This window comes from Triplophysa dalaica, chromosome 18 (assembly GCF_015846415.1).
Source record: "Triplophysa dalaica isolate WHDGS20190420 chromosome 18, ASM1584641v1, whole genome shotgun sequence".
NCBI classification, from domain to species: Eukaryota; Metazoa; Chordata; class Actinopteri; order Cypriniformes; family Nemacheilidae; genus Triplophysa; species Triplophysa dalaica.
The window spans coordinates 2,270,992-2,283,690 of record NC_079559.1 but is presented as its reverse complement, the minus strand read 5'-3'; the positions used below and the strand labels follow the sequence as shown (position 1 = coordinate 2,283,690).

At 36.4% G+C, this 12,699-nt stretch overlaps 1 protein-coding gene across 1 annotated transcript in view; it reads left to right on the top strand.

Moving 5' to 3' along the window:
* Positions 1–12,699, top strand: part of dock5 (dedicator of cytokinesis 5) — a 52,293-nt gene that overhangs the window by 30,711 nt on the left and 8,883 nt on the right. Inside the window, exons 33-43 of the mRNA XM_056772396.1 lie at positions 1,010–1,095; positions 3,048–3,204; positions 5,869–5,909; positions 5,995–6,085; positions 6,864–6,983; positions 7,123–7,212; positions 8,517–8,621; positions 9,174–9,315; positions 10,301–10,382; positions 10,460–10,544; positions 12,269–12,355. Coding sequence (XP_056628374.1) covers positions 1,010–1,095; positions 3,048–3,204; positions 5,869–5,909; positions 5,995–6,085; positions 6,864–6,983; positions 7,123–7,212; positions 8,517–8,621; positions 9,174–9,315; positions 10,301–10,382; positions 10,460–10,544; positions 12,269–12,355 — 1,086 coding nt within the window. The remainder of the gene's footprint in view (positions 1–1,009; positions 1,096–3,047; positions 3,205–5,868; positions 5,910–5,994; positions 6,086–6,863; positions 6,984–7,122; positions 7,213–8,516; positions 8,622–9,173; positions 9,316–10,300; positions 10,383–10,459; positions 10,545–12,268; positions 12,356–12,699) is intronic.

Below are 12,699 nucleotides of genomic sequence, written 5' to 3'. Positions count from 1 at the left end.
AATTTAAAATATTATGTGAAAACACTCAACATTAGCTTCTAGTACACACTCACATCTCTAGCATACACTCATACTGTATACAGTATTGGTCAAATGTTTGAAAACTTCTCTAAAACGTCTCTAAAGATAACAACTATGTTGTAATTTTCCCTTGCTTTATCTTTAGGGGTGTAACAGTAACATCACGGGTAATATTCCAAATATCGTCATTTTCTATGCCCTTCTCCCTTCGAAGGGCAGAGCCCTTGGAGTTTAGACTTTGGGGTGCCGTGCCATATTTTAGATGTTTAGAATGCACTTGGCAAAGGGTGCGACTGCGATGTAATTTCACGTTATCTTCAGCTGGCATGTTCCCGTGACAACGAAGCATTTTTTCCGTCAGTAGTTGTAGCTGTTTAATGGCATAACTTAAGCTTAAACCTACCAATAAAGATATAGTGTAAAAAGTTTTTAAAATATTCTATATATAATGTATAAACACTAATGCATATATTTTTAAAAATAGAAAATGTATTGTTTTTTTGGCAAACAGTTAGGTTTTATGCTTCAGTTTTGCCATTAAAACTCCTTCGTTTGCTTTGGATAAATTGGATAAATGAATACATGTTGAATGCAAGGAATACGAAGAACCCTCTATAAGGATTTTTGTTTACAATTTTGTTACACGAATATCTTAAATCCCATTTGCTTGAAATGGCCCTATTCATATAAGAAATTTAAGTTTTGTACAGTTCAAATAAAATCACAAAATAAAAGATCTCCCATTTCTTCAAAAGCATATTCCTGATAGATTTGAAAAATGGCTGAACATTTACAGCCGGCTCTCTTGTACAAGTGAAGAAAACTCAGGTAAAGGTCAGTCCTGTCAGAGAGTCGAGTGTCTGTCTGGGTAAACAGCTCGGTGTTGGAAGGTGTCACATGTAAACAAATCCTTTGGGAATATGTCTGTCACTTTGTCTGTCAGTTGAATGTAGGCCAAACTTTGATGTAGTCTGTTCGTGCTTTGCAGTTTGAGAACGAGCTGATCACAAAACTGGACCAGGAAGTTGAAGGAGGCCAGGGGGATGAACAATACAAGATTCTGCTGGAGAAGACGTAAGATCTTTTTCTTTTCTCTCTGTGCTGGCTCACTCTCTCTTGCATACAAAAACACATTCATTAATACTGAAACATTCAGACTGAAAGATCAGGAAAAGCTTTTAATGATGCTTAGAAGGCAGTGGACGGTAAAGTATTCGTACTGTAGGACTGTTCTGTATCGGATAATTATTTATTTAGCATGTCCGGTTCGTGAACGAGGTGAACCTTTTTTAATAACCCCGTGAAGTCGGTTTGAAAATAATACTGTACAATCAGATTGCAGGTCTTGACTCAAGAACTCACTGATTCGAGGATTCGATTTAGTTAACAAGTCCCCGAAGACCAAGACTTCTGTCAAAAACTCATTTTGGTTCGAGAATTAATTAAGAGTGAGTTTCAATCCACAACTCACTGATTCAAGGATTCACTTAGAGCGAGTCTTGAGTCAACAACTCACTAGTTCATGGATTTAAATAGTGCAACTCTTAAGTCAACAATTCTCTGATTCAAGAATTTATTTAGAGCGAGTCACGAGTCTGCAACCTAGTGATTCGCAAATTGGTTTAAAGTGACCCATGAGTCAACCACTCACTAGGTCACAGATTTAATTAGAGCGAGTCTTTAGTGAACAACTCATTGATTCTGGCAATCGTTTTGAGCGTGTCTTCAGATTGCAACATTTGTGTCAAGAACCAAGTCTTCGCTCAAAAACTCATTCTGGTTCGAGAATTAATTTAGAGTGAGTTTCAATCCACCACTTACTCATTCAAGGATTCGTTTAGAACGAGTCTTTAGTACAACATTCAGTAATTCAATTTTTTATGTAGAGCACGTTTTCAGTCATCAATTTATTAATTCATTGATACTTCTAAAGTTGAGTCATCAACTCACTGATTCAAGGAATCGTTTAGAGTGAGTCTTGAGTCAACAATTCACTAGTACATGGATTTAATTTGAGCAAGTCTTAATTCAACAATTCACTGATTCAGGTATTCATTTAGAGTGAGTCTTGAGTCTGCAACCCACTCGTTCAATACATTCTTTAGAGCGTGTTTTTGAAGAACTCAATGATTCAAGAAATAGTTTGAGTCAATAATTCACTAATTGAGGGATTGCGAGTCTTAAGTCAACAATTCTCTGATTCAAGAATTTAATTCGAGAGATACTTTAGTGAACAACTCATTATTTCAAGGACTTGTTTAAAAGAAGTCTTAAGGATACGACTCACTTGTTCATGGATTGAATTAGAGCGAGTCTTAAGTCACCAAGTCACTGATTCAAGAATTCATTTAGAGCGAATCTTGAGACGGCAACTCGCTGATTCAAGGATTTGTGTAGATTGAGTGTCGAGTCAAAAACTCTTCAATTCTTCACTTCCTTTAGAGTGGAATTTCATTCAACAACTTGCAATATCAAAGATTCGCTTATAACAAATCTTGAGTCAACATCTTATTGATTTAAGAAATAATTTAAAGTGAGTTTTTAGTTAACAAGTCCCTGAATTGTTCATATCTTCCTAAATGACTATATGACAACAGCAGGAATGTTGAACCAATCTCTAACCTATTTAATGGAGTATACAAAACTGCAAAACAAATCAACATTATTCATCAATCATTAATTCTAATACTTTAAGAACATTTAGCGGTCAGGAGATTTTACTTTTAATGAAGTAATACTTTGAGTATCTTTACTTTTACTTGATTCGTGTACATCATCCATCACTTTGAAAGGTTATTGTGTATTTTTTTGGCTGCCTATATATTTTGTAGATGATACGTCATCTGATAAATATCCTTTTTGTTATGAATATATCAATCTCATGCTTATTCGTTTAAGATGCAGGTTTTCGCTTTGGTCGTATTGAATTCGCTCCAGAATCTCATTATGAGTCACGCATGGCTGGACAGATGAAATGTGTGAAATTTGAACATTTGCTGCATTCCTGTTTTATTGTGTGTGTTCAGGTTATTGGAGCACTGTCGGAAGCATCGATACCTGTCTCAGTCCGGTGAGGCTTTGGCTTTGCTCCTGAGCAGTCTGCTGGAGAACTTGCTGGCCTACCGCACCATCACACATGATGAGAGCCCTGAGCTCCGCATGAGCTGCACTGTCAACGTCCTGGTGAGATCGCTTTCTCCCGCCCGGCCCAATCAACCCAAACATATTTCTCTGCTGGTCTAGATAGTTTATATGGGTTTGGTGCTTAACTCGATCAACTAAGAAATCTTGCTGATGAAAATATCAAGACAACACAAAATAACAATGTTCACCCTCTAAAGTATGAAGTTAAATTCTTCATTGGGTTGAGATATTTGCTTCAGTTGGGTTGTTCCAGGACTGTGATGTTGTTGTTTTGCCGTTCCTGTGCAGCGTGACGCCTGGGGTCTTATTTGGAAAACGCATCTCTCATGTCACAGGTGTCCCTGTATTTGGCTGCATTTGTTTTACCTTCACAAGCCTTGCAGCGGATTTTTGGTCTCATCAGACCATAAAAGCTTCTCCCACCCGGCTTCGGAGTCTCTCATGTGCCTTCTGGCGAAACTGTAGCCAAGGTTTCTCTCTCGCAGTCTTTCACAAAGCTGGAGCACCCTTCAAACGGTTATTGTGTTGTGTTGTCTCTCTTCCTACTCCTCTTCATCGCTGGTCTTCCTCTCCTCTTTTCAAAGCGACTTAGTTTTTGTCAGTTGCTTTCGGTAGATTCATAAATGTGATGTTTCTTTAACTGTCACCGTTCCACTATTGGAACACCTAGGTTTACTTCATTATTTCACAACTCAAATCTTATCTCATCATAACATCATAGCATTTATGCGATATAATTCCAGTTTAATCCTGACAAACTATATATCATTGGAAAGCTCTAAAAGTATAGTTTTTATATTTCAGAACTGTTTTGCAAAAGAAATCACGTTCTCAAATGTCACTGGGCCCATTTGGTACCATTATAAATATTACATATTCATCAAATATTATTGTAAAATTAAAAATAAGTCTAAACAACTTCTATATCATTGGAAAGCTCCAAGAATTTCCTACTTGTATGAAATGATTACATTTTATTAATTTGTCATTTGAATGCAGTGAACCATTGGAGCCTTTATGACACCTAGTGGCAGTTGCTAGTGTAACGATTCAAATTATCCCAGAAACCACATTTTTTGGGATGTCAGCTTGAAATTTGGAAAAAAATGTTTTTTATGTTTTTTATAAAAAAAAAATTATGAGAAAAAGTTTTATATTGCGATTTTTTTTTTTTAATAATAATTATAAAAGAATCAATAAACAACGTTTTATTATTAGTTATTTATTTTTATTCCAATTAAACTGCTATAACTATTTTTTATTATATTTTTTAACTCCTGACACTTCTAAAATACATAATAGAATCACTTTAAAAAAAATACCAAGATTAGGTCTCTAGACAAAAGCAAGTTACGCTTGTTTATAAGTTGAAATCACTTTTTAGACCCTCCCTCAAAAAGGGGGATGACACTCAAGGTGTTAATGCATACTTTGATTGGAAGGGATAGCTCAGCCAAATATCCCGTCATCATTTATTCACCCTTATGTTGTTAAAAGCCTGCATGTGATGCTTTTTTCTGTGGAACAGATAAGAAAATATTTTAAGAAGTGGTTTTGTGTCCATACAATGGAAGTCAATGGGTTTAAGTGTTGTTTGGTTTGCTACATTCTTTAAAATATCTTCTTTTGTGTTCTGCAGTAGAAAGAAAGTCATGCAGTTTTGAACTGTAATGGAAGTGAATATAAACGATGAATGAAGTCTCATTTTTGGGGGAACTATCCCTTTAACTTTATAAATAGCTTGCGGATTCTTTTAAAATCAACTTTTTTACAATTGTAATTATTGTTAATTACATGAGATTTGTTTTTCCAAAATTGGACGAATTTAGTCCAGTTTAAACAAGCAAACATGAAATAAAATGTAGGGTGGAATATTTGTTTTTAGACACTATATTGATTCTGTGGTGATGACAGCCATCGGAACAGCAGAGATGCGTTTTTGACTTAAAAACTAAAGACTGAGCCAGGAATTAATCAAACTCCTATCAGTAGATTAAATGACTAAGTCTTAGAAATATACATTGTAGAGAGATTCAAAGTAGGGAAGGAAGGAGACGGGAACCGGCAAACATTTAATCATTTAATCAAACATAATCAAAAGTAAAAAGACAGCCGGCCGCCCCTCACGGTCGATGGTCGGTGAATAAAACATAAATACAAATACAAACATGTTCGGGCCCGGTCCTCTCTCTTCGACGGTCCGGTCGCTCGTTCTCTTATATGCTCCTGATCTCCTACGTGATTCGAGACCGGTGCGCGCACAGCTCGCACTCATTAACAATTACTCACCGGTCTCGAACCACGGTCTCGCCCCGCCTACTCTACTACATACATAATGAAAAATGCAACACATAATCCAGTCGTTCTATCCTTTGTGGTAAAATGAGGACACATTTCGAGACAGCATTTGAAATGGGACGTCCTTGTTGCGCTGCTGTGAAGCATTCATTCTTGGAATTTAACCTTTGGAGGATGCAGTCTGTGAATTGAGACGCGCTGTGTGTGTGTGCTTTAGGGTTAAGAGATGTAAATCACTGTCATCCACAGCCGTCTAAAGATACACATGCAGTTCTTACTGTAAAAATTCAAGATACACATTAAATAAAATACTAATAATATTAATGCTATAGTGAAGACCAATAATCGAAACAAATATGTTTTAAGCATCATCCTCATTAATGTCATGTTCTCTCATGTTCACAGAACTTTTACAAAGAAAAGAAAAGAGAGGATATTTATATCCGGTAAGTGTTTTAACTCGGCGATAAAAGTATTGGCTGGTTTGAGGCACGTCAGCTCGTGTATGAATAATCATCTTTATGTTTGTAGATATTTGTACAAGCTGCGTGACCTTCACCTGGACTGTGAGAACTTCACCGAGGCGGCATACACGCTCCTGCTGCACGCTGAGCTTCTGGAGGTCTGTGACGCAATATCATTAGCATAAAACGCATTTAAATAAACTGGTGGCATTTTCGCGACAAACATCTGTGTTATTGCTTTTCTGCTTTTAATAATTCTGACTTCGCTCTGTCGTCTGTTTGATGTGCAAAACCAACGGAGGCCGGTTGTTATCCTCAAAATCTCAATTCACTATTATTAAAGGCAAACAAAAACCAGTCGCTCCTCCAGATGTTCATATTCTGATGAAGTGAGTTTGTTTGCAGTGCTCGGTATAGGCTGCATTCACATAAGGGTGCCACTTCACTTTTAGGTTGCGTTCACACTCCAGTCGAAGACAGTGTCACTGTGCATAAAGTATTTTGTTTCTCTCTCTGAGATTTGGTACTAGAAGTAAGGATTATGATTTACTGAAGGTCCATTTCCATGGTTAAATATGTAATCTACACCCGTATAAAACACATCAGTATTCCTTTTTTTGGGGGGGGGGGGGATTTTACAACAGTTACTATAGTATAGTAGTTTGCTATAGAACATATTAAAGTAAACAACAATATTTACTACATTTTAGCAGCTCATGTTTTTACAATTTTTACAGAATACTGTAGTAAGCCTGTATGTTAGCTGTCTTATAATAATTCTAATATACTACAGTTTACTGTAGTAAAGACTGTATACCACAGTGTTTTACTACAGTTGGTCAATTCAGTAATTTTAATACCGGAAAACATTGTAGTATACATTAAGAAAAGTGTAGAAAATATTGTATACTTATACTAATTTTGCGATCTCTGTAGTGGTCGGACAAGGCTTGCGCACCCCACCTTATCCCGCGGGACGGAGCTCCGGGCTGGACGCAACAAGAGCTGAAGGAAAGACTGTTCCAGGAGATCATGTGCTATCTGGACAAGGGCAAAGTATGTAAACTGTTGTTTAGGGAATGTGCTTTCCTTCATAACATTCTGCAAACTCGTCACAGTGAACAACAAATATAACAGATGGCGTCTTATTTGCCATTCAGACTTTGAGGCTGTTTGTTTGTTCTCTCGTCCTCAGATGTGGGAGAAGGCCATCGAGATGGCCAAACAGCTTGCTAAACTTCACGAGAACCAAATGTTTGATTTCCTCGAGCTCAGCCAGCTGCTGGTAAGACAGATGTGATAAAAATCCCTGGTGTGATCTGAAGGTAACACCACAGAGAAAACCTTGAGTTTCAGCCAAAATAAGAGACAAACCTCGGGCTGGTCTCGATCCGCACGCCCAATGTTTATTCATACGGTGGGCTGGTGATCTATAACACGGTCTGTAGTCGCTGCATGAACAGAAGAACTTTAGGCATGAAGAGGAAGGAAACGCTGGTGTGACGAGTGCTGTAGTAGTGACGCGCTCTTCTCTCTCAGTTCTGCCCCTCGGCTCTCTGAGGTTCTCACGACTTCAGTTAGAACGGTCACTCTTAAAGCTGTTAAACTGGGAGGAGAGACGCTTGCAATTATTCAATGTCCTGCAGCGCATTAACCACATTAGTTAACCGATTTAATTCTACACTGTAACAAGTACCATTACTTCATTCATGTCATTAACTCATAACTAATTATTGTACTTTTATTCTTATTTTGAATGAATGGTTTTTATATTTTTAGGTGTCATGTGCATTTTAGTTTACATTTTAGCCATTTTTTATGTGCGTTTTTATTTATCTATGTTTATATTGCTATTAGGTTTAATTAATATTTTCCTTTTAGGTTTAGTTGAGATTTAATATAATACCAGTTATTATTGTAACATGAAGCATCGCGTTCCTTGCAGGAATAGTTTGTTATTTTTGCACGATCGACGCAAAAACAATCACGCAACAGGGATTGTTTTCTTGTTCTCACGTCTGGATGTGACAGGTGTCAATAAACTCTGTGTGAATTTCCTCCTCGAGTTCAAAAATATTTTATCCGAATCACGTGCCCGATTTGCTTCATTCGTGCCACCCGACACTAGCTCTCCGCGTCTTTGCATTGACTTTGTATGTAATTTACTTGCGCAAATCGCTTAATTTGGTGTGAACGCAGCATTGGTGACTCAACTTAAACATCTTGATTTCTAATACAACATTTCTGACTTTCTTTTAGTTTTTCTTTGTTTTTCAATTAATAATTAGGACAATATTTAATATTATGTCAATTATCAAAAATGTTTTAATAGTTATTTTTACTATAGTAAACTATAATGACTCTGGTTTACCAGACTTTTTTCAATTGATCCATACAGTTTAAATGATTCAACTTGACTACAGAAGACATGAAATGTATATTTATGGTCCTTTTTACAGCAATCGTTCCACATTCACTTTCACTGTCTAGAACAGAGCAGTTTAAATATTCTGCTCGACCGGAAATAGCGAGTACATTTTGTAAACTCGTTCCCCTCTAAATGTAAATGTGACTTGATTTTGTTCACAGAAACAGCAGGCGCAGTATTATGAGAACATCATGCACGCCATGAGACCTCAGCCCGAATATTTTGCAGTTGGATATTACGGCCAAAGTTTCCCGACTTTTCTTAGGGTGAGTAAATTTGCCCATCCAGCTCAATTTTAATTGTCTGTTAATGTCTTTACTGCAACCAGAATAAAGGATGCAACCTTAGAATGCAAGTTTTATTATTTTATCATTGGGTGCGCCAATGTCTAATTTTCTGTTTCTTTATGTGGTGTAAAATTGCAAAGCATGGATGAAATAGTGACATAAACATGCAGGCAGGGCCGGCTCGCTGTCTGGCATTTCGGCACCAAACAACAAAAAAAGGGATTTTAATTACAGCTTTCCCCAAAGAGCTCTCTTGAGTAATTGGGTTTTAACAAGGAAATAATACTTCTGTTTTCACAGTCAGGGGTTTGGAAATCCTGGGGCTCTCACTCTTGGCCCTTAGAAATCTAATGAAATTAAAGCCTCTACACAGTTATTATTGCTTCCGTCTGCCAGATATCAAGCTACGAAAATAACTTGAATAGAAAAATAACTTTGTCATAATGAGATCACTGACCTGTTGATTGCGGCCGGGAAGTTGGAGTTTGTTTCATGTTCACAGAAATAATCCATTCTGCCTGTCCAAAACAGAACAAAATGTTCATATTCCGCGGTAAGGAATACGAGTGGCTGGAGGACTTTAGCCTGAAGATGATGTCTCAGTTTCCCAATGCGGTGAAGATGACCAGCACATCGCCCCCTGGTGACAACATCTGTAACTCACCCGGTCAACGTATCCTTCATGCTTATACACACAATACTCTGTGTAATCACCATTACCAAAATCTTACTGCAAACTGTTTCCAATAGAAGATATAGTTGTATGTTTGCTTTAACAGGACGTAGGATTCAACTGTATATAAACAGCCACAGAAAAATTTCAGACACCATTCGAAACTAAAAATTTTTTTTATTTCAATTTATAGTTATGCGAATAGGTAACATTATAGTTTTTTTTCCCATTTGTGAACGACTCACAATATTTCTCCCAAATTTCAAATATGTATATTTTTCTATTTGTAAAATGGAGAAACAGATGAAAATAACAGAAAGGATGCTCTGTATTTTTTCAGACCTCAAATACTGCACAGAAAACTAGTTCATATTCACTTTATAAGCAACACGACAGAAATATTTCTTCCTGTATTCAGGAAAAGTTAAAATATTTTTTTTGTGTGATAACCTGTATTTTATCACAGTTTTCTTGTGTCTCTTTCACATTGCTGTTGGAGGACTCTGTCACTCCTGAGGTTTGATTTAGTTGAAATTCAACAGACACTGGACTGGAATGACCACATTACATCTAGAAACGTTTTGGAATGGTCTCCATGTTTTCGTCGATGTGAGTCACTTTAAATCCAATACAGAACCACTCTGAACGGTCTGTGCTATGTACGTGATAAACTAAACAAGATTAAAATATAGTTGTTAATTTGTAAATATGTCCACATGAAAGTTTGTTTACGTGATAAAACTATAAAAAATAACTTCAAATTTAGACCAAACGTCTTTTCCTGCTCTGACACTTTTGTGAACTTCATTCACAAAAAATCACCTTACAAAACAAATATCCCCAAAATCTGTTGAATTTGCATGTAGATGCCACATGGCATCATATTTTGTTACTATTAAGTTTTTTTCTACTATTAAAATGTTGTTTTGGGTGTCCTGTACATGAAAATATCTTCCAGTGTTTGTCCCTCAACGGCTCTCCTCAGATATTCAGTGTTTCACAGTCAAGCCCGTTCTCAACTTGCCTCAGTCGTTCAAAGACAAGGGACTTCCAGAACAAATCCTCAAGTACTGTATGAATCAACACATCCGTCGTGATTCAGACATCTCGCTTCTGTCTCACTCACACTCTCTCTTTACTGCAGTTACTACCGCACGAACGAGGTGGACAAGTTCCAGTATTCCAGACCTTTCAGGAAGGGAGAGAAAGATCCAGACAATGAGTTTGCTGTGAGTTCACATTCATTTCTCATTTTATTGCACGCAGTATAAAGTGTACATGTTCAAATATATTCATTGATAAATGGACGTATGGTGCAAGTTATCATATTTGGTAACTTAATCAATGAACCACAACGGCATTGTCGAGGGCATTTTTAAACTTCGTCATTATTCCGGAATTGCGGAATCGTGGATCTGCGCCCCTATCTACTCCCACACATAAGTAAATATCATCGAAACGAACAATGATAAGATAATGAAACACGCACATTATATGGTTGAATAGTTGTGTTTATTGTTGAGATAGATGATGTTTGCTTAGGGTGTCTAGAAATTAGTGAACATCATGGCTGAAAAATGGTGTGATCATATTTGATCATACAGCCATTTCAGGTAAATGACAAAGCGTCCATATTTGGACAAACGACAGATGCGTCTAGTCATACTTTTACTAATAATGCATTATAAAATAGGGCCAATAGTATTTACTAGTGGATTGAATGTTGCCACAGGTTTGTGTAACACTATATAGTGATCCATCGGGAAACTTATTTGTATTATACCTAAATGACATTTATTTGTGTGGATTTTACTGTGAGCCTCATTACTGCTAAAATAAGTGGCACAAGATGTACTTAGTGCTATTTTTCTCTTCTTATATGTCAATATTCTTTGTTTTCAGTAGATCTGCACTTTATTGTCACTGTTTTAAATGTGTGTTTGTGTTCCTAAATGTTCCTAAATAAAAGACAATATTTTCATAGGAACATTTTTCTTCTATTAAGGAAAGAAAATTCTCTTAAGTAAATATTCTTTAAAGTTTATATATGTTGTATGCAATTTATTTATTTATGTTATACATGTATATTATTGTATTATATTCTTAAATATAAAAAAACATTTTGTGAAGATAATGACCGTAGCGAGGAACCATATATGGCACTTCATTGACCTTGGTTTTCAACATTTAATCAAACAGTTACAATATTTCAAAAGTCTTGTAATAACATCCAATAACACTCCAGGGTTGAATTGTTTAATTTCTAAGTATTTCAATGAGTGCCCTATAAAGGGTTTAACATGGTGAAGTGTTGACATCATGTTATTTATACAGAACATACTTGAACTCAGCAGAAGCTATCAATTGACCCCGTTTGAGAGATGTTGAATTTCATCAAAACCTGCAACTAAAGATCCAAACGCAAGATTCCCATGAAACCTCAGAGATGATGAAATCCTGATGCTCCCGTTACCTCTGTACAGATGAAGAATCAGCCATTATTCACTATATTCAATCATTCTGACACTTGTGATGTTTTTCAAACCTGTTGCTGGCACTTCATTCATCTACCTTGCAGGTTTATATAGAGTTGACAAAGAACACAGGCTTTCTCTTTCCTGGTGTGCCCTTGGTCCAAGCATTTAACCCCTGATTGCACCACTACTACAAAACACCCGCAATTATTGTCCTTTTACTATTAGAAAGGCAATTACAATCGTATTCTTTCGAATATGTACATCCGAAAGAGCCATAATGCTTTCTCTCTGGTTGTCCCTATAGAACTTTGGCTTATTATTGGCTCTTTTAATAAAAGCTTTGAATAATTGCCGTTGGTCCTGGTAATTCTATTATTGATGGGAATCTCTGTAATTAAATGTGGTACATGGAGATAATTGAAGTGCAGATGTCGGAACCCCTCTGTGTAAATGTGACTCTACTTTTCACCTCACAGACCATGTGGATCGAGAGAACCACCTTCATCACCGCATATCGCTTTCCTGGAATTCTCAAGTGGTTCGAGGTGAAATCCATGTCTGTGGTGAGAGACTCTTATCTGATACACCCTCATATACACATTTAACACTAGTGAGTTCTTATTTATGAAAGAATACACACCCACATGACCAAATATTACATTATATCAATATTTACACTTCAGCTTATGTTTAGGGTGTTTTCTGTTTTCTTCAAAACCTTTGATCTTAAGGTGAATGTGTAAAATACGCAGTGTTGGATAGAACTGTAGTATATTTACTTTTTGAGTACATTTTTAAAATATCTGTATTTTATGAGAGTTTTTTACAGTCAAATTTTTTACTGCGCCACATTATAAAGCATTATACTTTTATTTTATGAATAAATCATGTTTTTTAGCTTTAAAAA